Source organism: Manis pentadactyla, chromosome 3 (genome assembly GCF_030020395.1).
Source record: "Manis pentadactyla isolate mManPen7 chromosome 3, mManPen7.hap1, whole genome shotgun sequence".
Lineage (NCBI taxonomy): Eukaryota > Metazoa > Chordata > Mammalia > Pholidota > Manidae > Manis > Manis pentadactyla.
In genome coordinates this window covers 4,205,112-4,229,212 of record NC_080021.1, presented here as the reverse complement: position 1 = coordinate 4,229,212, position 24,101 = coordinate 4,205,112, and the positions used below count along the sequence as shown (strand labels likewise).

The window sequence follows — 24,101 nt, the reverse complement described above, 5'->3', positions numbered from 1 at the left end:
AGATGACAGCAATGACAGAAGAAGGTTAAAACAAACAAATGTAACTCAGAGGCGGGCAGAGCCTGGGGGCGGGCCGGGCGGGCGCGGGCGACGGGAGGCACTAACATGGCATTACTGGTGGCTTCAGAGGCGGCGGCTGCAGAGAGGGCTCCACACTCGGCACACGTGAGGGCGCGCCCGAGGGGGGCCTGGGGCAGCTGGCTGCAAGTGAAATGCAAAGGCTGAAAAGGGGCTGACACTGGCCTAGGGGACACCAGTTTGGTGGGGGGCAAAATAAAGGGGCCAGACCAACAGACGGCTGTGCGGCCCAGCCTCTCTGGGGGTGCCTGGGAGGGCAGGTGAGGATGGCCCCTGGGGGGCCCTGGTGGTGGGCAGGGTCCTGAGCAAAGCGCGGGTGGGTCGAGGCCCTGAAGGGCCGGGGTCCTTGGGGCAGCTTTCCGCCTGGTGCACCCAGAACCCGGCGTGTGTCCTGTGCAGCTGGCACATGCACGCAAAGCAGAACCCGGGAGCAAGGCCGCCATTCTCCGTCCCCCATCGCTGCTCTGACCACGCACTGTCCCCACCAGGGTGGCATCCGCTCACCTGGACTGGGCATCGGTGAGCTACCTGGGCAGAGCTCTCCCATGGGCCCTGTGCGTGCGTGTGTGTGAGCAGGCACAGAGCATGGCCGGGGTGCCTCCTGCCTGTCGGGGAGCAGGGCTCTGTGCACAGCCACATAGGCCAGCCTGGGTGTCAGTGCCTGAGCCGTGGCACCTGTGCACACGGGCAGGGGCCCTACCGATGAGGAGGTGGCCGCGTGGACATGCTGCGCTCTAGCATCCGCGTGACCCAGCTCGGATCCTGCTCCACCAGCCCTCACCCTGCCCAAACCCCAGTCTGCTCAGCTGTAAAATGGGAACAAACAACAGTAGTGGCCTCAAGGATTATCCTAGGAAGAAAACAGGGCCTGGCCAGGCAAGTGTGCAGTGTGCACAGCACTATAGCGGCTTGGTGTGTGGTCTGGGCCTTCTGCTGTGACCGCTGTCCCAGGAGCATGTGTGGGTGACAGTGTGTACCAGGAATGGGCTGGGACGAGGCTGTCAGTCCCCACCTCAGACTGGGAATGAGGCCGAGGGAGGGAGGCTCTCAGCCACTGGGGACCCTCCAGGGTCACAGGCCTCCCCCAAGGCAGCCTAGCAGGTTTCTAACCAGGACCAGAGACCACCAGGGACCCCAGGGAAGGGTCTCCTAAAGATTCTGTCCACTGGCATAGGGAGGAGGAGCAGGAAGAGAAGGGAGAGGGAGAGAGATGAGAAACAGAGACAGAGAGACAGATGGAACAAGACTGATACAGGGGAGGTGCAGGGGAGACCCCGCACAGACACCAGCCAGGGCGCAGGCAGACAGAGCAGCAGGCAGGGGCACGGTGAGGGGGGCTCAGAGGGCTGTGGCACGACAGAGGGGTCCGTCCCAGCCAGCTGGTGGCTCCGCCCTTAACCCGGGGGCACCCGTTCCCTGGGAGGCCAGAGGGCGGCACCACTCCAGGCAGCCTCCTCCCGCTGCTGGACGTCACCCACAGTGCTGGGTGCCTGTAGCCAGCACGGCCCTCTCTGGGCTCCAGTCCCCTGGCAGGAGGGACGGCCCGTCCCCTGCACTCTCCTCCCTGCAGTGAAGGACGAGGGCCAGCATGCCACCTCCCTGCTCAGGGTCACTCAGCACTGTGGCGGGGACAGAGGCATGGCAGGGGCGCCTTCCCTCTATCAGGGTGAGCCCCGCGGAGGCGGCTTTTCAAAAGCCATCAGTGTCACTGTTTATGAGGATCTTACAGGGGCCCTGCCCTGTCGTGGGCCAGATAGAGAAACTGAGGCACAGACAAGGCGGGGCGGGCTGTGAGCCTATGCAGAACCTGTGCCTCAGTCCCCCACCTGTGCCAGGGGCTCGGGGTGGGTGGGCTCTGGGTCTTTCGACGCCAGGCGGGGGAGCTGCTGTGGCACCCGGCCCTACCCTGCCCGCTCCTTCAGCTTCTTGTCTGTGATGCCGTCCTTGGAGACCAGCTTGTTGAACACCAGGATCCCGATGACCATGTTCACCTGCAGGGCCGAGAGGAGCAGGGTGTGGGGCTCCACGTCTGGCCTCGGCGCCCCCAGCCCTCAGCATGGATGCTGTGCACCCCATGCCCAGGCCGGGAGGTGGGTCTCCAGGGAAGAGGGGCGGGCTCTCGCCCCCTTCACCCTACCGCCCCCCTCCAGAGCCCTAGCAGTCAGGCGGGGTTCCCTATGTCCCAAAGCCCCCCCACCCCGCTCCACAGGGCTGGGTGCTGCAGCCCCAGCCTCCCACCAGACCTGCTTCCCTGGGATCTGGAGCCCTGCCCCGTGGGGTGGACCTAAGGAGGGGGCCAGGCCAACGTGGCTGGCTCAGAGGGTGACCCAGGGCCTCTCCCTGCAGGCTGGACAGGGTGGGCCCTCAGGGCAGACACCCCAGGGTGGGTTGTGCTGTACAGCCCAGAAGCCTACTGACCAACCCCAGGGGGGTCGGAACAGTTTGTGAAGCTGGGGATTCCATCTGCCCAGAGGTCAGAGGTCAGGTTAGGGGGAGGGCCAGCTGTCCCTGCCCAGAGTGGGGCTGAGCACTCCAGGGTGTGAGCCGGCTGGCTACAATGTGCTGCCAGGAGCGTGCACAGCTCACGCAGGAGGGAGCACAGGTGCCCTGTGCAGCTGAGCTGCGGCGCCCAGCTCTTCGGGCCAGGCTCCTCTGTCCTGGCTGGGGCCCACCTGAGGGTGAGGGCCATGTCAGGACAGCCCCCCGTCCCGGCTCTGCTCCTTCGCTCTCTGCCCTGGGAGCCCTTCGACCTTACCTCAGGCTGCCTCACCCACCGGCCTTTCCTGACCCTCCACTGGCCTCCTGCTCCCCAGGAAGTGCCTCTTGGGGTTAAGGTTTGTGTCGTCTGCTATTTCCCCAGGGCGCCTTGCAGCCAGAGGCCCTGGGGCTTCCCCTCTCCCTGCCTACTCTGCTGGGAGCGGGGCTCCCCTGAATGCCCTTCCCCCTTCCCCGGGCCCCCAATCTGCAGAAATGCACCTGACGAGGTGCACAGCCCAGCCCTGGCCATGTTCCTGCAGTTCGGGGTCCCTGGGCCCCTGGGCCCAGAGGTCCAGGGAGGCTGACTACCCACAGTGCCACAGCCTCAGGCAGTTCCGGCTCCGCACCCAGCAAAGGCCTGGGGCCCTGCCTTCTGCCCCGGGGCTGGGAGGCTCCAGGCCAGAACGTCAGGAGGTCTGCCTGGGGTGAGGTGACCTCGTTTTCTGTCAAGGTCAGGAGCCGGGCCAGGCAGGAGGGCAGACTCTCTGCTCAGCCTTGACCTGCGGTCACCCCGTGTGACCTGCAGGAGCCCCCAGACCCCCAGGCACAGTCACTAAAATGGTGGGCTGGCCAGCACTGATGAGCCTGGCACACAGGCCTCCACTGCCGGCGCCTCCCAGGAATAAAGCAGCCCTGGGCTTCTCAGCCAGGCTGAGAGCTGGGGAGGGGCTGTGCACAGACGCTGCCATCGCTGGCCCCCAGGTCCCAGCTGGTTCCTGAGCTCAGTCTCCCCTGGTACACGGTGGCACTTTTCTCTGCCACCTGCAGCCTGTGTGTGAGCCTGGGCACGCCAGTGACAAGGTGGCGCAGCCCTGCAGCAGCAGAAGCCTGGATACCCAGGGGCTGGAGAGGGAGCAGCCTGGCTCGAGGGGCAGGCTCAGAGCAGAGCCCCAGCCTTCCCCTCATCCACAATCCAGGAAAATGACCTTGGGTGCCACACAGGGCCATCTTGCATCCCTTACCAAAGGCACATGGGAAACCGTGCCTCCTACTCAGGAGCCTGCAGCCTGGGCCCTTCCAGGGAGAAACCCTGGCCTGTCTCCCTCCACCTGCCCACACCCCGCTGCCTGGTCAAGCCTGTGTCCACCTGTCCCATCCACCCAGTCCATCACTCAGCAGACCTACATGGATCTCCTGGCTGGTACACAGCTGGTGCCCGCTGATCAGGCAAGCTGTGCTCATAGAAATAAAAGGCCACTCCTCCAGCCCAGCCTCAGCACCCATGCACGCCAAGGGCAGGGTGCGGGACCATGGGCTCCACCCACCCTCTGGTGACCAGGGCAGCCCCGAGGGGCAGCAGGTGCAGCCCAAGGCCCAGCTCAGGGGGTGGGAGGGTCAGTACCAGCACCACGGCGGCGGCAGGTCCCACGAAGGCGTACAGCAGTCCCCCCTCCAGGGACAGCCAGCAGCTGGGGAGGGAGACAGGCTGGTTAGCGGCCAGGCACGAGCACCCCCCACTACGGAGGGGGCGCCACCAGCGCCTCAGGTGGGCGGGCGTCCAGCATGCGTGTGGATGCCACACACTCATTCCTACTTCTGGACCCTCAGGAGCCCCAGGTGGCACTGCCACCCCTGGTTTACAGGTGGGGCGTGGCCCAGAGCGCGGGGTGCACCTGCTTGGAGCACACACAGCAGAAGTCCAGGCAGCCAGACGAAGGTGCCCTCACTGTCCCCCAGGCTCCTGGACCCTCCCTAGTCCCACACACAGATCTTCCCCCTGACATGATGCCAAATGTCAGGCTGGGTCCTCGGCCTGGCCCTCTGCCTGCCTACCCGACCCAGGCCCCACATCCTGGGCACCTCACCCCCACACTTGCTCACCAGACCCACAGGTCCCTGAACCTTCTGGACACCGCCCATGGTGGCCACAGGAGCCTCGAGCCCAGTGAGGACACTCTGTGTTCTTCATGTGCTTTTCCTCCGCCTTGAGTGTTCTATCCACACTGTCTGTTAAGCAACTCCTCTTCATCCTTCAGAACCCCACTTCCGATCCACCACTGACCCCAGCAGGCTGGGTGTTCCTTCCTCTCAGCTCTGGGGCTGGCATTCATTTATCCCTCCCAGCACTGACCCACCGCCCACCCCCGGGGGCTTCCAGTAACCGGGCCCCACCATCGCATGGGCATTACCCCAGGGTCCAGCCACACCCTGTCTCCCTGGGGGTCACCATGAGCCAAGCCTACACAGCCCATATCAGGTCTTCCTCCTGGCTCTGGCCCCCGTTTTTTCCCCGCCCCTGTGGTCACAGGCTTCTCCAGGCCTCGGCTCCTCTCCTGCCCCATGGAAAGCCACACTGCCCCCAGGATAACCCCAGGCTTCCTGGCTTGGCATTCAAAGCACTGGGACCTGGCCAGCTGCCCTTCAGGGCCTCAGTGACTTCATCCATGAAATGGGCCCCAACCTGCCCACCCCACCCTCCATACACACTCCTTCTTATCAGACTCGTACAGGGTGGAGCCCTATCATGCATATGGGGACACCGAGGCTATCGAACCTGCCCAAGGCTACCTAAGGGGAATGTGGGTGGCTCCGATGGGCCCAGGCCCCATTTCTCTCCATCCCACTGGCCCAAGGCCAGGGAAGAGGTGGTTGATGGGAGGAAGGAGGCTGCCGGAGGAGCCCAGCCTCCATCTCCTGGGCCCCCACCCTCTCCTGCCTCCGCTTTCTCATCTGCAAGACAGGTGCCCAGCCAGCCGTCACCTTCTCGAGTGCTGGGAGGGTCTGGGGGAGCCGCATGGCCTCCGCCACATCCCCACCCCACCCTGACTCACTAGTTCATGGTGCTGTACCCTCTGGCCTTGGTGAATCCCACGGAAATGGCCACGACCAGTGCAGGGAGCCCTAGGGAGGGACAGAGAGAAGGGTGTTGGTCCCCCACTGTCTGAGCCCTGGTCGGCTCTCAGCCTCCTTCCAGCACTGCTGGCAGGGCCAGGGGCCAGGGAGGCAAAACATGCCTTTGAAGCCCTGGGCAGAGGAGGACGCAGAGCATGTGAGAAGAGGGACGACGGGAGGACAAGCATGAGGACCCACAGAACGGGGGGCAGGGCTGCCAGGCCAGCAGTAAACACAGCACAGCCAGTCACTGGAGTTTCATGTGAAAAAGGAAACATTTTAAACTGTATGCCCCAAATACTGAATGGAACATACACCATCATCTGGAGTTCACACACAACTTGGCATCAGCATTCTATCTGGCAACCCGACGGAGGGGCAAAGGCCTGGGAGGGAAAGCGCCTTGGAGCCCAGAGGACGGCGGGTGTTGGGGGGGGCGGCCAAGCAGCGGGGCCAGGACGGGGCAGAGCAGGGGGGCCCGCCGCCCACCTGCCCCGGCTCACCCCAGCCCAGGCAGAGGAAGCGCTTTCGGATGAGGCGGCTCCGGAGGCGGCCTGTCACGGCCATGTAGGACTGCCAGGCCTCGGTAAGCACCCAGCAGAAGGATGACAGGAAGAAGAAGTGCAGGAAGGCGGCCACCAGCGTGCACACCACCTGGGGGGTCGGGGGTGGGCAGGCCCTCGCTCACCCAGCCCACGCCCGCCCGGGTGAGTGGCCCTGGTCGGATCCCCAGGCAGGAAGCCACCCCAGGGTCACCGGGTGCACGACCCTGACATCTAGGCACCCCACTGGGTGCTTGTGTGACCTGCCCACCAACTGCCAAGGACAGCCGGCCCCACCTCTCCACCTTCCTCACCCACTCAGAGACACAGCTAGTGCTGGCAGGAGCTCACTCAAATGCCCGGTTGGCACCCCCCATTTGGTAGGTGGTAAAGCCGAGGCCCAGAGAAGGCAACTCACCCCTAAGCTCAAATGGCAAGGCCCAGATAACACCCCACAGACCCTGGTGCCCCACAGTGGGCCAGGGCCAGGGCACTTGAGCTGGCTCCCCTCAACGTGCCAGTCCAGCCAGAGACTCCAGACACCAAGTGCCCACGTCCTGGCCAGTGACAGGCCCCCTCAGGCCTGAGAAACATGGCAGCCGTGGCCAGAGGAGGGACATGGCCCTTGCACCTTCTCTCTAAGCTTCCCAGGGATCCTGGGGTCCAGCCCCTGCTGTGGGCTGTTGACATCACTGCCAGCACCCCACCCGACCCACCAGGGATGCTGGGACATGTATGCCAGGAAGACGGTGGAGGCCACCTACCTTATTGCGAGTCTGGGTCTGTCCAATGAGGATGAGTGCATTGGAGGAGATGATGGACAGGCAGAAGTTGATGAGGATGACAGAGCGCTCTGAGCGGATGTACCTGTGAGGGAGGTGAGAGGCCCTGCTCAGTGCCCAGCGGGGCCCCATCTTCCCAAGACCTGGGCTGTTGTGGTGGCATCAAGACCAGGTGCCACCTGCTCCCTGAAGACAGTTTCCACCACCCTCACCACCACCTCCACCACCACCATCATGACCACCACCACCACATACCAAATTCTAGCACATAAGCAGGTGCTGGGAGGGCCCTGGGGAGCTACCCTTCCTGCTGGGGACGGTCCATCCTTAGAAATGCTTCTTGTTGTGCATGACCCTCTCCCTCCCTCCACCCTTGGGACACAGCTCATTGCAAGGCTCTCACTGTCCGCTCCTGGCTTTCACCCCAGCCCCACCAGCCCCACCCACCCTATCTGATCTTGACTTTGAGGCAAGAAGGCAAAGTGGTTTTGAGTCAGGGCTGCAGATCCCATGCCTCCAGTGGCCCAGTCACATCTCAGCTGTGTAACCCTAGGCAAGTGACCCAACCCCTCTGTGCCTTGGTCTCCCCATCCACGAAAAGGGGTGGGGTGATAGCACCTGCTGCTCAGGCTCTGGCTGAGATGAAAGGGACAGGTTGCAGGGGCTTCAGGCATCACTGCCTGTGCTCCTAGTTTCCCAGCACAGTGTCCCCAGCATCCCCTAGTGGCTGAGATCCAGGCAGGTGGACAGCAGAGGGCACAGGGTTGAGCCCTGGGGGCTAAGATGTGGCCTGATGGAGTGTGCGACCTTGGGCGGGTCAGGCTCCCTCTGTGGGTCTCCACTTCCTCTGGGAGCCATCGGGATGGGGTCCTGACTACCATCACAGGGGCAGTGATGGCCAGCCAGGCTTAGGAAGAAGGCCCTTTGGAAGCTGAAACCCCAGAACTGCAGCATGGCAGAGTGGGAGGGGCTGTCCAAAGCCCCTTTCCCCAGAGGTCTCAGGGAAGGGGCTGGGCCAGTGGGCCCAGCAAGCCCCTGGGGAGTCAGGGCAGGTGGTCTGATGGGGGCCCTGTGGAAAGCGCCCTGGTGGATGGATGGATGGGTGCATCATCCTTGGGCAAGACACAGGAGGGGCACCAGAACCCAGAGCCACCTCTCTCCACTGGCCACGTGCCCTCTCCTCATGGGCCCCCAGGCCACATCAGTTCTGCGGCCGATGGAGCGGCACTCTGGGAGTCTCAGTTGGGCGTGGGGCACGGGGTACCCGCCTTTACCCTTCCTGTCCCAAGCCTCTGCCCAGTGGGGCTCAAAGTGGGGCTGTGGGGGCAGGGAGAGGGGACCCACTCCATTAGCACATGCTTGCTCGCACTCACACTTACACACACCTGTGGCCACCTGGGCCTGACATAGGCCCACACGTGTGCACACCCTCATCACCCCACCCCCGAACCTGCCAGGGCTGGTGACCAGCTCGGATTTGAGTCCTCGCTGCATGCCTTCTGCTCCCACATTGCCCAGGGCCCAGCCCCATGGGCTGGCACCAGACAAACAACACCCAGGGGGCATAGGGGTCCTGTGGTGAGTGGCTTGGGGGAGGGGAGGGCAGGGGAGCAGGCAGAGGTTGGGCTCAGAGAAGGCAGTGGCCTTGTATGCCCAGGTGACAGGACAGAGGGGAAACTCTGGGGCATGGGACCCTGGTGGTGAAAGGGCAGGGTCCTCAGCTGGGGAGTGGGCTCAAGGTGGCACCCACAGGGAGCTCATGCAGAAGGCAGAAGAAAGCAGGGCTGGTGCCTTCTGTGCGAGGCAGTGTGGGCATGGCACCGTGTGGGCACAGCACAAGGCAGGAGAGGAGAGCACGGTTGGCCCACCCTGGCATGTGCACATGCCCCAGATCACAGCAGCAGTCAGGCAGCGGGCAGAGGTGGAGAGGTGGGGGTACTGTTGTCCAGCCGGGAGGGCACTGGGAGCGGGGTGGGGCTGTTGCCTGGGAAGGCACGGAGGAAGCAGCCTCTGGGCTGCTCGTGCACTGTGGCTGCTTTTGAAGGAGAACGGATGGACCTGACCCCGGCTACCCCTTTCCAGAACCACTGGCCCCCTGCCCAGTGCCCGCCCGCCCATGCCCATAGGCCCCACCTCCACACGGAGACATAGACGATGATGAGCATCAGCAGGGTGGAGGAGGACACGCCACAGCCCACGATGAGTGTCACCGACGGCACGGCCGCCTTCTCCATGTTCTGGGGGAGCACGGGGGAGGCAGAGTGAGGGACTGGGTGGACATGGGCGGCCCCAAGGTCCCTCTGTGTGGGTCTGAGTCTGGGGAAACACCCAGGCAGAGCGTTTCCCTTCCCCCAGTGCCCCCGTGAAGCCCGACTGCCTGGCAGCCCAGCACGCTCCCTGACCGCCCCCCCCCCCCCGCACCTTCCGTCTGGGCTGTCCCCTGGGAGGGGGTCTCGTCTCTTGCTGAGGGTGAGGGTGATAAAGCCTTTGCCTCCATCATGCCTCCATCATTTCACAAACTCCCACGCCTGGGCCCCATGTCACAGGTGGGGTCCCGGAGGCACCAGGCCCAGCGCCCCACCATGGGCAGATCTTCCAGGCTCCGTGGTTCTGGAACGCCCCACAGCTCCAGCAGCACGTAACCGAACCCCCAACCTGCCCCCCACTAAAGCCTGGGTCCCAGCAGACCCTGCCTGTCCTACACACACCCAACAGCCCACGGTCTGCCCTCTTTCCCTCACCACCCCTCCTGCTCCACCAGGCCCTGCACGGACTGCGTATATCACCATGCCTCCACTGGGCTGTCCTCTGCCCTTGCCACTGGGCAAGGCCCTGCACCTTCCAGCCCCACCCGGACACGCTGCCCTCACCACTGGCCACTGTCCTGCCCCCCTCAGGGCCTTTGCACCTAGCTGCCACATGCTCAGTGCTGCCTCTGGCCATTGTGACCTCAGCTGTCCCCTCTCAGAGGGACCTGGGTCCCGCTGTGCTCACCATTAGCCCAGTGCAGCCCTGGGTACCTGGCTGGTCTTTGAGAATGCATCCACGTGCTCACCCATGTGACTATGTGACCCAGTCCCTGCGGCAGGCCCAGTGGCCAGGCCACGCCAGCCCATGTCAGGCAGACAACATGTACTCATAGAAGAATGGCAAGGCCCCACTGTGCCCAGAACCCACAGACCATGCACAGGGCTGGCGAGAAGCAGCTACACAGCCTCCTCAGCGTGCTGCCTCCAGCGCGAGGGAGGACATGAGTCCGGGAGCTGAGCGGGAGAGCGTGGCTGGGCCAGGTGTCTTTCTTATAGGCTCCCCACCCGAAAACAGACACGTTCCAGCCCCTGCTCCAAGCATGACTTGGCTGACACCCCTCAGAGCCCCCTCGGCCCCTAAGCCTGGCATGCTGCCAGGCAAGACTCTGCCCCCATAGCTCCCGAAGCCTGCCCATACCTCTAGCCTTCAGACGGGGCCTCCTGCCATCCTCAGGTGCCTAAAGACCTGGAGCTCCTGGTTGGGGCATCTGCCCCCGACCTTGATGGCTGATGGCTAGAGGGCCCACCACACTGGTCTCCATCCATGCGCACGTTGCTCCTGTGGCCTGGACTGCCCTCTGCCCCCTGGGGGCATGACCTCCTGCCCCCCAGGCTCTGGCCCAGTGCCCGCTGCTGTGTGAGCCTGCAGCCCACTGTCCTCACGCTCATGGGCCCCTCGGGCCAGGCCTGGCACACCGCTGGGCACTGTGACTGGATGGATGAATGGAGAGCAGGAAGGCAGGCTCCCAGAAAATCGAAAAAGCCATCCAAGGACACCCAGGCAGTCTGTGGTCCCTGGAGGCATGGCTCACAGTGCGACTCCAACCAAACTTGTTTCCAACAGGACCACAGGGAAGGGGGCTCTGGGCCTGGCCAGCAGCCCTGAACTACTGGGTAGCCTCGGGGCCCCAGCTAACTGTGCAAGTCACAGGCGTCCAAGTAAGTGGCTCACACCTGCTCTGTGGCTGGCTCCGGCCCTGACCTCCATGGCCATCTGCCTCCATCTGCCCTCATTAGGCCTGGCAGCCACCTCCCTACCTGCTCCCTCCTCCTCTGCACCTGGCTCAACCGTCACTCCTGCCAGCCCCGGCCTGCAGGTTCTGACACTATGTGGAGAGGACAGATGACAGATGGGTGGGCAGGGGTGGTGGGACCTCGTCTTGCTGGGAGAGCTAGACTGGAGACCACGGGAGAGGGCTGGCCCCTCCCATACAGAGAGCAGGCAGAACAGGCGGGCCTCCTGCCAGAGATGGCGGCCTAGCCAGGTTCAAGAACGCCCCAGGGCCTTGGCACATGCTGGCTGCTCTGCCCACTGCCCTTCCCCTGACCTCCACACCTGGCTCCTCCCTCAGCCTAGATGTTACCACCTCACAGAGGCCTCACTGAACATTATCTGAACCAGCCCGTCTCTCTATCCAGCCTCTTGTCTCAAGACTATCTGAGGGGCCACTTCCTCAACCCAGGATTGTTCTTGTTTTTGGATGACACAGTTATCGTCCATTTCAACTATGTGAACCCCTTACTTCTGAGCTTCTCTCAAATCCTCTATGCATCTTACATGCCCTGAACACTGATTTCACTCCTACGGCACCATCTTTGTCCTGTCACGGCTCTACCCACGGCTCCCAACTGCCCACACGAATAAGCTCTGACCCCAACATAGGCCACATTTGACCTGGGCACACCCTGAGCCCTGGCCCTGGTCACAGGCTGACCCTGGTCACAGGCTGACCCTGACCTCATCACAGGCTGACCCTGCTTTGGGCACATCACGAACACCTTCACCACACGTGCTCACAGACTGCTGACCGCACACCAGGCTGTGTGGAGGGCCACCCACGGCTCAGCCAGTTTAGTCCCATGGCCGCTCTGGGGCGGGTGGCACTGCCCCCTGTCCGGTGTGATCAAAGCTGTTACTCGGCCTTCTGGTGTCACAGGCCCACAGTGGCAGAGCTGGGATCTGATGCCTTGGCCGCACGCCGGGCCCGGGGTGGGGGCATCAGGGTCTTGCCCCCATGGCTCCACACCCCACCCGGGATCTCATCCTTCCCTGGCTCACAGGGTGTGACCACAGCACCCCAGCTCTGCCATCTCCAGCCCTTGCTCTGGGCTGCAGTCCCTTGAGGCCCCTCCCTATCCCAGGATGCCCAGCTTCCCCCTGCTCAGATGCGGATGCCCACCCAGGCCAAGTGGGGTGGGATGAAGCTGCCCCCATCCCTCCCCATGCCCAGTCCAGCTCACCTCTGCCACCACTTACCTGCCACTGGGCTATTCTCCCCAACTCCTGTGGGCTTCCCTCTGGGACCCTAACCCCACCACCACTCCCTCACCTCCCAGCCTCCCAGCCTCCCAGCTCCCACTGCCTGGGATGAAGCCCCACCCCGCTGCACCCCTGCCCTGCCCTCCTGGCCCCACCCTGTCTCCACTGCTTCTTGCCTGTTGCACCCTCCCCACTAAGCTCACTCACTTCTCAGGGCCCGGCTCCAAGCCTCCTCCTCGTGCATGGCTCCGAACCACCCCCAGGAGGGAAGGAGGCTGTTGCTATGCTCCCAGAGCGCCCTTCCTCCCTCCAGCCTGCCCAGGCCTGTCTCCATCCGACCTCGCAGCCACTGGGCCTGGGGCAGGCACTAACAGGGTCAGCACAGTGTGAGGGCTGCGTGACAGTGGCCTCACCTTCACTCTCTGTCCCTCCCTCATTGGTCCCCCTTCCCTGGGGCCAGAGCTGGCAGGAAAGGAAAGGCGGGCAGCGATGAGACCAATGGCAGGTGGCAGGGGACTGAGCCCACCCCAGTTCCTTCCCCCACTCTTGCTCTGAGCTCCTGCCCATGTCCTGAGGGGTCACGGAACCAGGCAGAGCTGGCTACTATGCCATCTCCCAGATGAGGAAATGGAGGCTCACGACAGCCCATAAATCTGCCTTCTGCCTCTCACCAGGGAGTGACTTGGTGGCTGCTGTGAGCCCCCAGCCTCAGTTGCCTCTCCTGGGACATGGGGACAGGGTGCCCCAACCTGCTAGCCGCACCCACCTTTGTGCACACTGCCATGGTGGGTAATGGTGACAGAAGGGCCCCCTGCCTTCAGCTGCTGATCCCCTGCCCAACAAAGCCTCAGACCCTTCATGGACCAAGACCCCAGGACAGTGACCTCCATCTGCCATTCTCAGAGGGGCCCAGGGCGGGTCAGCAATTCCCAGAAAGGCCCCCTCGGTGGGTGTCAAGCCCCTCACCCCCAGAGTTCCACCAGCACCAGCCTCCCCGCTCTCCCCACTGGACATGTTCTCAGGGCCAGGCCCTCCCTGCAGCTCAGTCCCCAATGGGGATGCTGCCTTCCTGTGTGTGACACTGCAGGGCACCCCAGGCCCTGGGACAGGACAGCCCCATCAGTTGGGGTACTGCTCATGGCCCTGTGAGTGGCACTGGAGAGGAGACTGAGGCTCAGAGGGTCTGAAGGCCAGTCTAGCGTCACTGTGTATGAGGGGCAAGTCTGCGTTCCAAGATTTGACCAACTGGGGTCTCCTATGGACCAGACCCTAGGCTGAGAGGAGATAAGGGGCATGTAGCCTACTCCAGAACCCTCCCCTGCCCCCAGTCCTCCTCACACACAAGAGGAGGAGCAGCTGCCTAGGACACAAGGCTGGGCCTGTCCTGCCTGCTCTGGCCTTGCAGGAGACCCGAGAGGCCCCAGCACAGGCGGCTGCTCGCCTGTACGGTGGGAACCTGCTGCTTTAGTATCAATCACCATCTATGCAGAAAGCCACCTCTTCTAGGCAGCCCCCAGGATGGACCTGGCTGTTGCCTTCAGGGCCCTTTCCCCCGAGAACAGCAGTCCCATCATAGAGACAGCCTGCTGGCGGGGGTGTACCAGGATCAGGGCTCAGAGCACAGATCCCCATCCAGCCAAACTCAACTCCAGACCCTGAGCAAGCCCCACATCCTGGCCTCCGGTTCTCTGCCTGTCAATATAAAGGTTTAGTGGCTGTGACCTCTAAGGTCCTGCCCAGCTCTGACCACGTGGGGGACCCTGGTTGACAGCACTGCATTCTCTACCCTGACCCACATGACAAAGTGGGGTGGGCAGAACGTCCTTAGAGGGGTGCGGAACGTCTGCCACACCGAGTCAAGGGTTCTGGGAGGGGAGAGCTGTGTTGATGGGGGCCGGCAGCCCAAAACACAGGAGGACAGCAGGGCCCCCCCCCGTTTGTGCCCCCTCTCTGTGACCCTTCCATACCAAGCCTGGGGCAAGGGGCTTGTGAGCAAGGAGCCCCACTCCCTCCCCCCTTGGGGGGCCAGTGACCTGGCTGGGGATGGGGAGGCCAGGGAGTGCAGCTTGGCCCTGGGCAAGACAGCCCCAAGTCCCAGTGGACCAGGCCCACCCAGTGCTCCAGCCAGCAAGCTGGCCCCAGATGCTGTCACCATAGAAACTGGCGGCCCCCACAAGAATCACAGGAACAAAAAGGAGGCCCCTGAGATGATGGGGCCTTCCCGGGGAGGGCTGTGGATCTGGCCTGGGCCCAGCACCCTCGGCCATCCCAGGATCCCTAGGCAGGGACACAGCTGCCGCCAAAGACCACAGTCCACCTGGGTGGGTGGGGAAGGGTCTCAGGAAGGTGGCAGCTCCTTCCCCTCCCTTCCCCTGGCAGTCACGGACCCTGCCACCAGCTGAGGGCAGCCTGCCAGGCCAAGCCCTCCCCGGGGCCCAGAGAGCCTCAGGATCCAGCCTGCCTGGCTCCCGAAAGCGCCGGCTCCCTCCAGGGTCCCAGGCCCTCAAGGAGAGTGGGGAGGCTCCCCATCAGCCACTGGGGGGCCCGGCCGGTCTCCAACTCCACTCTGCCACCCCCTTGGCTGCCACCCCCCTCTCCAGGGTCAGGGGCCCTGCCCGCCGGGCCACGGGGCAGCGAAGGCCGCCCTGCTCCTGCGTGCCCTCCCCGCGGACCGGAGGCGACGTCCCGCCGCAGCCCCCCGCGCGCCCCCGCCGCCCGCCGCCGCCGCCGCCGCCGCCGCGTCCCGGCCGGGGTCTCACCGCGTCGGCGCTGAGCTGGGCTAAGATGGCGAAGGTGGAGAGCCGGTCACAGAGGCAGCGCGTCCGGAGGGCGTCGAGGGGCACCGTGCGGCAGCCGCGCCACGACCAGGGCCCGAGCTGCGGGGGCGCGGGGGAGGAGGGCCTGGGGGCGGGACACACGGGGGACAGGGCGGCGTGAGCGGCGGCCGGCCGGCGCCCGGGGCCCGTCCCCGCCGGCCCGCGCCCGCACCTGCGCCCGCCGCCGCGCGCCCGCCCCGCCGCCGGCCCCGGGAGCCCCGCGCCCCATGGCCGCGCCGCGGAACCACGGGAGAGCGGCTCGCGGGAGCGCGGGCCGGCGGGACCGCGGGGCGCCGGGCTGGCCCCGAGCCCGGAGCGCCGCCCCCGCCGCGCCGCGGGCGGAGGGAGGGGCGCCCCGGAGCCGGTGGCCTCGACAGTACCCCTGGGCGGGCGCCGGCGCCCTTGGGACGGCCCCGCCCTCCACAGCCGCCTCCCCGGGGCCTGGCTCGCCAACTGGGGCAGAAACAGCTTTCTCCTGGCAGAGGGGAAGCAGCCAGAAAGGCCCCCACGGGGTCCGACCCAGGGCTCTCCTGCCATCCCGGGCCCATGACTGCTTCCCTTCCACCCCCACTGCAGGACTTGTCAGGGTCTCAGCGCTCTGCTAACCAGTGGTTCCTGAGCTAAGCCCCCCACCCACCAAGGCCAACCCACATGTCCAGGAACTTGGGAGGGTACAGCCACGCACACCTGGCCCCGGGCTAGGCCTGCCTTCTCTCAGCCTGCTGTGGCTTGGCCTGCAGAAGGTGCCCATGGAGTGCAGCCTGCAAGCTGGGGATTTGGGGCCTGGGGTGGGTGGTGGTCTCCAGTCTGCCTCAAGAGGCCAAACTGAAACTGCAGTTCAGGAGCCACAGCTCCTTCTGAACCCAGGGCCCCCCCCCAAGTAATTCCGACCAGCACCTGCCTTGAGGGGGAAATTTCCAGGTCTCTGCTCCCAGCCCAAGAACTAGGGGGCTGCAAGGGGCCCGCCGTTCAGCTCACCTCCCCATCCCACCCCATGTCCACCGCACGCTGGGGCTGAGCTGCACCCTGCCAGCCTCCTCCCCAGAGGAGCACTGACCTGCACACACACCTGGAGAACTCCGCTCTGCTCAGCGTCTGCGAGCAACCAGCCTTGGCCACCCCTCAGCCGTCACCTTGGGGAGTTACCCTCCCCCTAGCTTCAACTTCCTCCTCTCTGAAATGGGGAGTGGGACTGCCCAGAGGATGAAGTGGTGGACACCCATTAGGTGCCCAGCACAGTGCTACATGTTATGTCAGCGTCTTTGGAAACGTTTAGGACTGCCAGCTGCAGGTACTGAGAGCCCCGGAGCAGCGCCTGTTGAACTGGAGGTGTTACTCAGTCTCCTGTCTGACCTTCAGGCCCAGGGGTGAGGGGAAGGGACACACTCTGGGCCAGGCTGGAGGCCCTCACATCTGCTTTTCTCTTGATTCTACTGATGGTGAAGGACCTGCCCCCATTTTACAGAGGAGGAAAACTGAGTTCCAAGGGTGGCAAGATGAGTCCCAGGAGCCAGCCCCAGACTTTGTGGGATGCACCAGGGCTCTCTGGTCCCAGAAGACCCTCTCCTCCTGCCTGTCTGCTCATCTAAGAAATGCAGTAAAGGGGGGCAATGTCCTCATGGGCACTGTCCTCTGAGCCCATAGGGGCCAGGGTTTGGGGGGCTCAAAATGCATCCACTTTTTTAGGGACCTTCCATAAAATGGGAATGCATTAGTAGGCATCAGTCATGGAGGGGCCCTGGAGCATCAGCCTCTCAGGTTCTGGGGGCACCTCTGCCGAAGCCTTCTGGCCTCAGCCCATCTGAACCTCTGTTGACCTGGGAGGAGCTGAGGCGTGCCCATCACAGAGCACGGCAAAGCCCAGGCAGTGCCAGGGCGGAGGACACAGCAGTGACCCCAGCCCCTGGGACGGAGGCTGGGGCCGGGCTGCCCTTGTGGTCCCAGCTCCTGGCCTGCCACCCTGCAGGTCCTGCAGCCCGGGCACAAAGTAGAGCAAAGTCAAAGCTTATTAAGACCCCAGCGGAGTCCCCCCCTCCCCTTCCTTCCTCAGGAGAAAGAAGACCTGGTAACCACGGAGCCAGAAACCATGGAGCAGGTAGGTAACCATGGAGCCACCCAACCTGGGTGACAGAAGGACTGGGACGGGAGTGCGGAGCCCTGACAGTCCTGGGGCTCCTGATGACCCCAGGGCCAGCCTGGTCCGCCCTGCCAGCCAGAGGTTTATAAAGGCCAGCACCACAGGACGGGGCCCAGAGCGCTGAGCCCTGGCTGACCCCCACCCCCGACCCCACCCCTCCTTCCGTACCACTGGGAATGCCCTGTCCTCAAGCCTGGGTCTGCGTGTGGCTGTGACCCTGGAAGCACAAGTTGCCGACTGGACAGCGAGCCAGGCAAGCCAACGCAGGCCAGAAGAAACCGAATCAGGGTCCTCCAGGACAGCGTCCCCGGGGCCGCTCCCATCTGGAGACACGGCAGCTCTCCCTAGCGACTGGCTTGTCCACGATGTTGGCCATGTGGCTGTTCTTCAGGGCAGGACTCTGGCCAGTCAGTCCTGGGTTCAAATCCCAGCTCTGCTTCTCGGGATCCAGCATGGGCACTGCCTTACTCTCCTCCTATGAGCAGAGGGGAACCCGGAGCCCAGCTCTCCTGCCTGCCTGAGGGCTGCTGGGGGCACCTGGAGAGGGTGGCACCCTGAGGCCGCGTGTGAGGGCAGCCAGGCTGGCTGGGACCAGCAGCCTGGCAGGTTCCCAGCCAGTGTTGGCGGGTCTGCAGGGCGCCAGGCCGACAGCTGCTGGCAGCCTCCTGGGAAAATGCCAGCTCAGGCCAGTGGCTGGTTCTGCACGGCTCTTGCAACGGACACTAATTAGCTTATCAGCCTCCCAGAGGATGGGAAAGCAAGAGGCTACTGCCCACTCTGCTAAGGGGTCTGGCCAGAGCCTGGCCCTGTGACCTCAGGCCATGGGGGGCACGAGGAAGCCCCCAGTCCAGGTCTGGAGATGAGCTGGTCGGGCTGGGAGCCCAGCAGGTAGGCGGCTGCTGTCACTTGGGAAGCTGCCTGCACCTGGAGCTGGTGCTGCGGCTCACGTGGACCCTGCAGGACCGCGGTGCAGTTCTCTAGTCTTGGGCTCTCCCACTCCATGTCCCCTGGCTCCAGCAGGCCCAGTGCCATGCTTAGCAGGCCATATTCGGGGGCATGCTCAGCTCTCTGACATACATTCAGCACAGAGACAGACCCTCTCCTTGCCCCTCCCGTGCCTGTGCACTGTATCATATGACCTTGGCAATAACCTCAGCTCAGCTGTGGATATAAAAACAGGCTCAGAGGTAGCTAGTCTGCCCCAGGCCATACAGCCAGACACAGGAGGGCTGGGATTCCAGCTCACATCTGTCTGACCTCCCTCTGGGCCTAAACATCTGAACCACAGCAGAACAGATCTGACAAGGACCCTAAAGGGTAACCTGGGACCCAGACCAGACAGTAGGGTGGCCTTCTCAAGGCCCCGCCCAAAACCAGGAAAAAAATTGGTCCATGTTGGTTTCCTGTGTGGTGAGCAGAGCCTTCCACATTGGAGGACATCAGCAACAGGCTGGCCTGGAGCACAGCAGGTGGGTGGGTGGTCCTGACCCGAGGGCACTCACCTGCCTCTCAGGCACACCTGACCAGACAAGGTCAGGAAATTCTCAGCCTTCCCTCTTTAATAAAGCCTCTGGGATGCAACCTCTTAAACCCACACGTCTGGAAGTTCTTCCCCACATCAGACCACAATCCATCCTGCTTCAGGGGACAGCTGTCCCCATCTCTGCAACACAGGCAGTCACCCCCTCCTCTTGCACACAGCCACTGCTCCCACACATGGGAGACCGTTTGCTGCCTCTGGTCTGAGCTTCAGAAACTTGGAATATCTGGGTCAGGGAGCCAGGCCCCCCTTGCCAGCCCTGAGGAATCTGGGCCAGTGACACCTGCTCTTCCCCCAGCACTAGGCCCAGGCTGAGTGACGGCGTGGGGGCAGCGGCTCCTCCTAGGACCAGAAGGGTGGGGGGTCCTGGGGCTTACAGAAGGAGCGCCTCCCTGCCTGCGTCGAGGGGAATCTGAGGGGGGCCCTGGGCCCTTCAGATCAGAGCCTGGCCCCTCAGAGCTGAGTGCCTCCCCTGTGAAGAGGGCACCCCCAGAGTAGGGCTGTGGCGCCCGCATCAGAGAGGAGCTCTCAGGGCAGAGCCGTGCCTCCCCTACCAGACCAGCTGGGCCAGGCAAGGATGGTTCCACCTCCCTTAGGGAGGCACCCCTGAGCTGCCTCCTCTGTGGGGGTCCTCCTGCCCCATGCCCCCCACAGTATGCTCTGCTCCTGGATTCCAGGCCGGCCCTGCACCTCCCCCAGAGGGCTGGATGGGCCTGGCTTGCCCACGCGGCCGCCAACACACCAGCAGAGTCAGGGTGCTGAGTGGAGGGGCACAGACCCCTGCCCAGTAACCCACTGCCCACTGGCAACCCTGGGGCCCTCCGTCCCTCCTTCTCACACCTGCAGCTGACCCCTCAGCAGATACCACCGGCCTTCCTTACGTAAAGCCCCGAATCTGACCCCTGCTCACGCCTTGGTGGGAACCACCCTAGTGGGACCCCTGCCAGCATTCCCCTGGGCTGTCACCCTGCTGACCACCCACCCTCCTGTGACCAGCGCTATCACTTGAAATATGCCAGGCCATGTCCTTTCCTGCTCAAACCTTCCACGTCCCCTCCTCTCTCGGGGACCCGCACTGCCCTCGGGACCTGCCCCTCACCACCCTGGCCTCCCCACTCTCCCCTCTAGCCACCTTCAGGCTGTGACGCTCAGATAGTGCCCGTCCCACCCGACCCAAGGACGGGGAGCTGGGAGGCCGAGGCTGATCCCACCCTTAGGCAAACGGTCCTCCTGGCAACTTGGAGCTGAGCTGCCTCCCCGGAGAAGTGGGAGCAAACCATCACCCCACACGCTGATCAGGGAGACCATAGGGACACAGAGCCCATGGCAGGGATATCAGGGGACAGTAACACAGTGTGAGAGCCACCTGCCTACCCACCCACCCATGAGCCAGGGCCTTCGCTGTGTTCGTGATGCCTCCTGTCGGCCCACGGAGCAGGTGCTATTATGGGACTATGCCCGTCAGGGTCTCCTGGGGTTTGATGGGCTAATTCATACAGGAGTGTGAATGACTCATAGGTGTCCTCCCACACAGCAGAAAGAAGCAGAGTGGGCATAGCATGCCGCAGTGGGGAGCAGGGAGTGGGCAAGGTGTCTCTGCAGGCAGGGGCTTCTAGGAGCTCCTCAAAACTTTTCAGCCTGGCCTTCAAGACCCTCAATGGGCTGACCTCCACTTGTCCCCTGAACCATCCCATCCATGAACCTGGCTCAGTCATACTTCACCCAACAGGAGTGCCCACCTGCCCCTGCCCACTGCTGAGCCATGGACCAGGCTTGTGCTGAGTCCTCTCCTCCAGGGAGCCTGCCTGAAGAGCCCATGAGTTCATGAGCTTTGCACCTGCCCCTCCATCAGGTGCTGCCCCACTTCTGTGCTGGGGCTCCCCTCCCTGGGTCCTACCTCACCCAGCAGCTCATCTGACCCCTAAGCCCCACTGGGCCCTGGCAGCCCTGCTGCACACACCAGCTGACAGGACCATGGTGACCCAGCACACAAGCGCCCTCTCCTGCCTCCAGGCCTTGATCTGGGCCAGTCCCACTGACCACATGCCTTCCTGATCCCTGGGTGACGCAGCCTGGCCTTTCAGAGCTCCCCAGAGCCACAGTACTTCCAGGAAGCCTCCCTGACTCCCCATCCATACTCGGTTACCAGCTGGCTACGAGCTTGTGAGCCCCCAGGGCAGGGCATGTCTGCTCCCCTAGGATGTGGCCCAGATCAGCTCTGCCCCCTTTCAGTTCAGGGCCTGGTGGCAATGCCTAGGGCCTCGAGGGGCCCCTGGTATCTGTGACCTGCGGCCCATGGCGGATGGACACCTGCCTGGCCTGGGTCTTGCCCAGTGGGCTACCTGGTAAGGCCACGGCCCTCAGGCCTGTGTCCCTCCTGTGGCACTGGCTTTCCCAGCACTGACTGGCTGAGTCCATTCAGTGCCCATGGGTCTGTGACCGGGGCTTCTCATGCTGCCCACAACAGCAAGGTGCCAATGTACTTGCTCCTGCCTGGAGCCAGCCACACTCCGAGTCAGGCCTCCTGCCGCAGGCCTGCTCTGGGCTGGCAACCTGGCCCTCCGTGGGGTCTGCTGGCTCTTCTCCTTACCCATCCCGCTCCCCTGGGCAGACCGGGCCCCTGCAGAGAGTGGGACCCTGGGCTCTGTGGCACCAAAAGGGAGTGATCCGGCCTGGGAGGGCCAAGGCCCTACTGGTCCCCCTCCACCCACTGACCCCTCACAGCTCAGAAGCCCACACCCCAGGGATCCTACTTGAACCCTTCGCCTCACTCAGGACTCTACCTGGTGTACCTCTGGCCCAGCTCTGTATGGCCTGTCTCCCACCTGTACAGCTGAGGGGCCACTACCCTGACACCCACACCTGCAGGCTCCAGCCACTGGCTTGGCCGGATGGTCAAGCTGCACACTCATGCACTCCCTCAGCAAATGCCTCCCTGGCCTGCCAGGCCTTGTGATAAACGCCCCCGACTCCAGCGGATCCCACACCTACCCACCCTGGCCAGCCCAGCCCCATCTTCTCCAAGGTGTGCTCCCAGATGCTGGGGCCCATGGGCTCCCCTCTCTGCCTTCCCCGCGGCCGCCCGACCCCCCTGGCTGGGGTCTGATCCCGTCTGCTGTGGTTCAGATCACCGACTGGGCATGGGCGTGCCCTGGTTCCCATGTGCAGGGGCACTCCCACCACCGCCACCTGAACTGTCCCCACAACCTCCACTCTCATAGCTGTCACAGAGACCACCCCCCCAACAGCAGTATCACCATCAACACCATGGCCAATACCATCAGCAGTACAACCGTCACCCCCACACTACAGCATTTGTTACTCCACCACCACCACCATCACCAACACCAGCACAACCGACATCGCCGCCACCGCTACCAGCATCACCACTGCCACCACCGCCACCGCCACCACCACCACCACCAGCATCACTGCCGCCACCACCACCACCATCACCATCACCACCACCACCATCACCATCACCAGCACAACCGACATCGCTGCCGCCACCACCACCACCACCACCATGGCCGCCGCCACCACTGCCACTGCCACCACCACCACCACCATGGCCGCCGCCACCACTGCCACTGCCACCATCACCATCACCACTGCCACTGCCACCACCACCACCATCACTATCACCACCACCACCATCACCGTCGTCGCCACCGCCACCGCCGCCGCCACCAGCACTGCCGCCATTAGTGCTGTCAGCCACAAATCACTACCAATGCTGCCACTCTCGCCACCACTGTCAACAGCACAATCATGGATACACTGATCGTTACTGGGCCTTTGTGGTCACCAGCACTGCCTGCACTATTACATCACACTGGCTGCTATCATCTCCTCAGAAACAGCACAGTGACTGCCACAGGACACTAGCTGGTAACCTCCGTCACCAACACCCAATCCCAGGACCGCCTTGCAGGTGTCACACCCCCATCAAGTATGGCGGTGTGAACTAGGCAGCCACACCATCCCCACCGTCTGTCCCGCCTCTGACCACCACCTGGCCCTCTAGGCACCTCCCAGGGCACCTGACTCCCAAAGGCCCCTGCTTCCAGGTACCTCTGGCCCAGGGCCAAGAAAGGAGGGCAGACGCCCATGGTCACTCTGCACTCCCTGCCAACGTGGCCCCCTGCAGAGGTGAAAGCAGCTGGTCACTGTGCCCCAGTACCACCAACAGGGGTACAAACCACTGAGCAGCCCGGGAGCCAGGGTTCTGATGGAGCCGTTTCAGCCTCTGGGCAGAGCCACTGCACACCCAGCAGGGGCAAGCAAGGGTCCCAAGCAAGGAGGGTCACCGCCCCCCTCTAGATACACCCCTGTGGCTCAGATGCCCGCAGCCCCCCTCCCCTGCCCTTGCCATGCCTCTTCAAGGTCACTGGGGGCCACCTGTGTGGTGCAGCCTGGTGGGCACTGCAAGGTCACTCCGTTGGGGTCAGGACCCGCGAGTCTGCTTGTGAGCCCAGGCAGGCATCACCACTACTCTAAGCTTCGGGCTCCTCATCTGTGGTCCGGGGGTGTGGACCTGCCAGGGAGCGGGGAAAAAGGAGCTTTTGGTGGGAGGACCAGATACAAGGCAGGTGCTCAGAAAGTGTCAGCCCTGTCCTTCCGCACCACACCCAGTTCCACCTCTGCTGGGTCACCTCCAAGGGCAGAGCTCACCCTCTGCTTCTAAACAGAGGCTTGGAGATTTGGGTGACGGGCTGGTGGAGACCCTGGACCCACCTCTCGTGGGACTCCTTGTTCCCCAACACCCTAACCATTCTCTGCCCGGGTGCCTTTGCCCATGCTACGCTTTGGACCTGAGGTGCCCCTCCCGCCCTCCTGCCTGGGACACCAGCTGGATCCTACACAACCAGCCCAAGCTCTCCTGCCCAGGAAGCCCTCCCCAGAGCTGGGCCCTCACCTCCGGGCACGGGGCATCCGGCCCCATCGCCCTGCCCCCGAGGGCAGTGCTCCGAGGGGCTCACCGCTGTGCCCCAGCACAGGGTGCAGTGCCAGCTGGGAAGGGGGCCTCTCCCCCAGAGCAGCGACGGCAGCACCTACTTGTCGCCTGGCTCCCTGCTGCAGCTACCCCGCGTGCATCGTCTCAGGGAGGAAGCCCAGCGACCTTGTGGATGTGGAACCGAGGCTCAGACAGACGGACTGCCAGTGGGCATCAGGGCCAGGATTTGAGCCCTGCTGGAGGCCGGTAGGGTCCGTGTGCACATGTTCTTTGGGGGCCTCCTGGGTGCGACCTCTGGCCCCGTGGGCTCCCCCATTTGGTGTGGCCTTGGAGGGGTGGGCAGAGACCTGAACAAACTGACACTGCGAGAG

General features: G+C 63.9%; 1 protein-coding gene across 6 annotated transcripts in view; it reads right to left on the bottom strand.

Annotated features, from left to right (window-relative positions):
- The window catches only part of ADGRB1 (adhesion G protein-coupled receptor B1), a 79,612-nt gene that overhangs the window by 13,224 nt on the left and 42,287 nt on the right, over positions 1–24,101 (bottom strand). For 4 of the 6 annotated variants that reach the window (XR_008996098.1, XM_057497675.1, XM_057497674.1 and 1 more), the window contains 8 exons: positions 15,040–15,181; positions 9,125–9,228; positions 6,974–7,076; positions 6,171–6,321; positions 5,607–5,676; positions 4,178–4,244; positions 1,984–2,069; positions 106–201 (listed from right to left, as the gene is read on the bottom strand). Coding sequence is in view for 5 of the 6 variants with exons in the window: in XM_057497675.1 (XP_057353658.1) it covers positions 106–201; positions 1,984–2,069; positions 4,178–4,244; positions 5,607–5,676; positions 6,171–6,321; positions 6,974–7,076; positions 9,125–9,228; positions 15,040–15,181 (819 nt within the window). In the remaining variant the exon portion in view is untranslated. The remainder of the gene's footprint in view (positions 1–105; positions 202–1,983; positions 2,070–4,177; positions 4,245–5,606; positions 5,677–6,170; positions 6,322–6,973; positions 7,077–9,124; positions 9,229–15,039; positions 15,182–24,101) is intronic. The other 2 variants (XM_057497677.1, XM_057497678.1) reach the window with 1 other exon arrangement.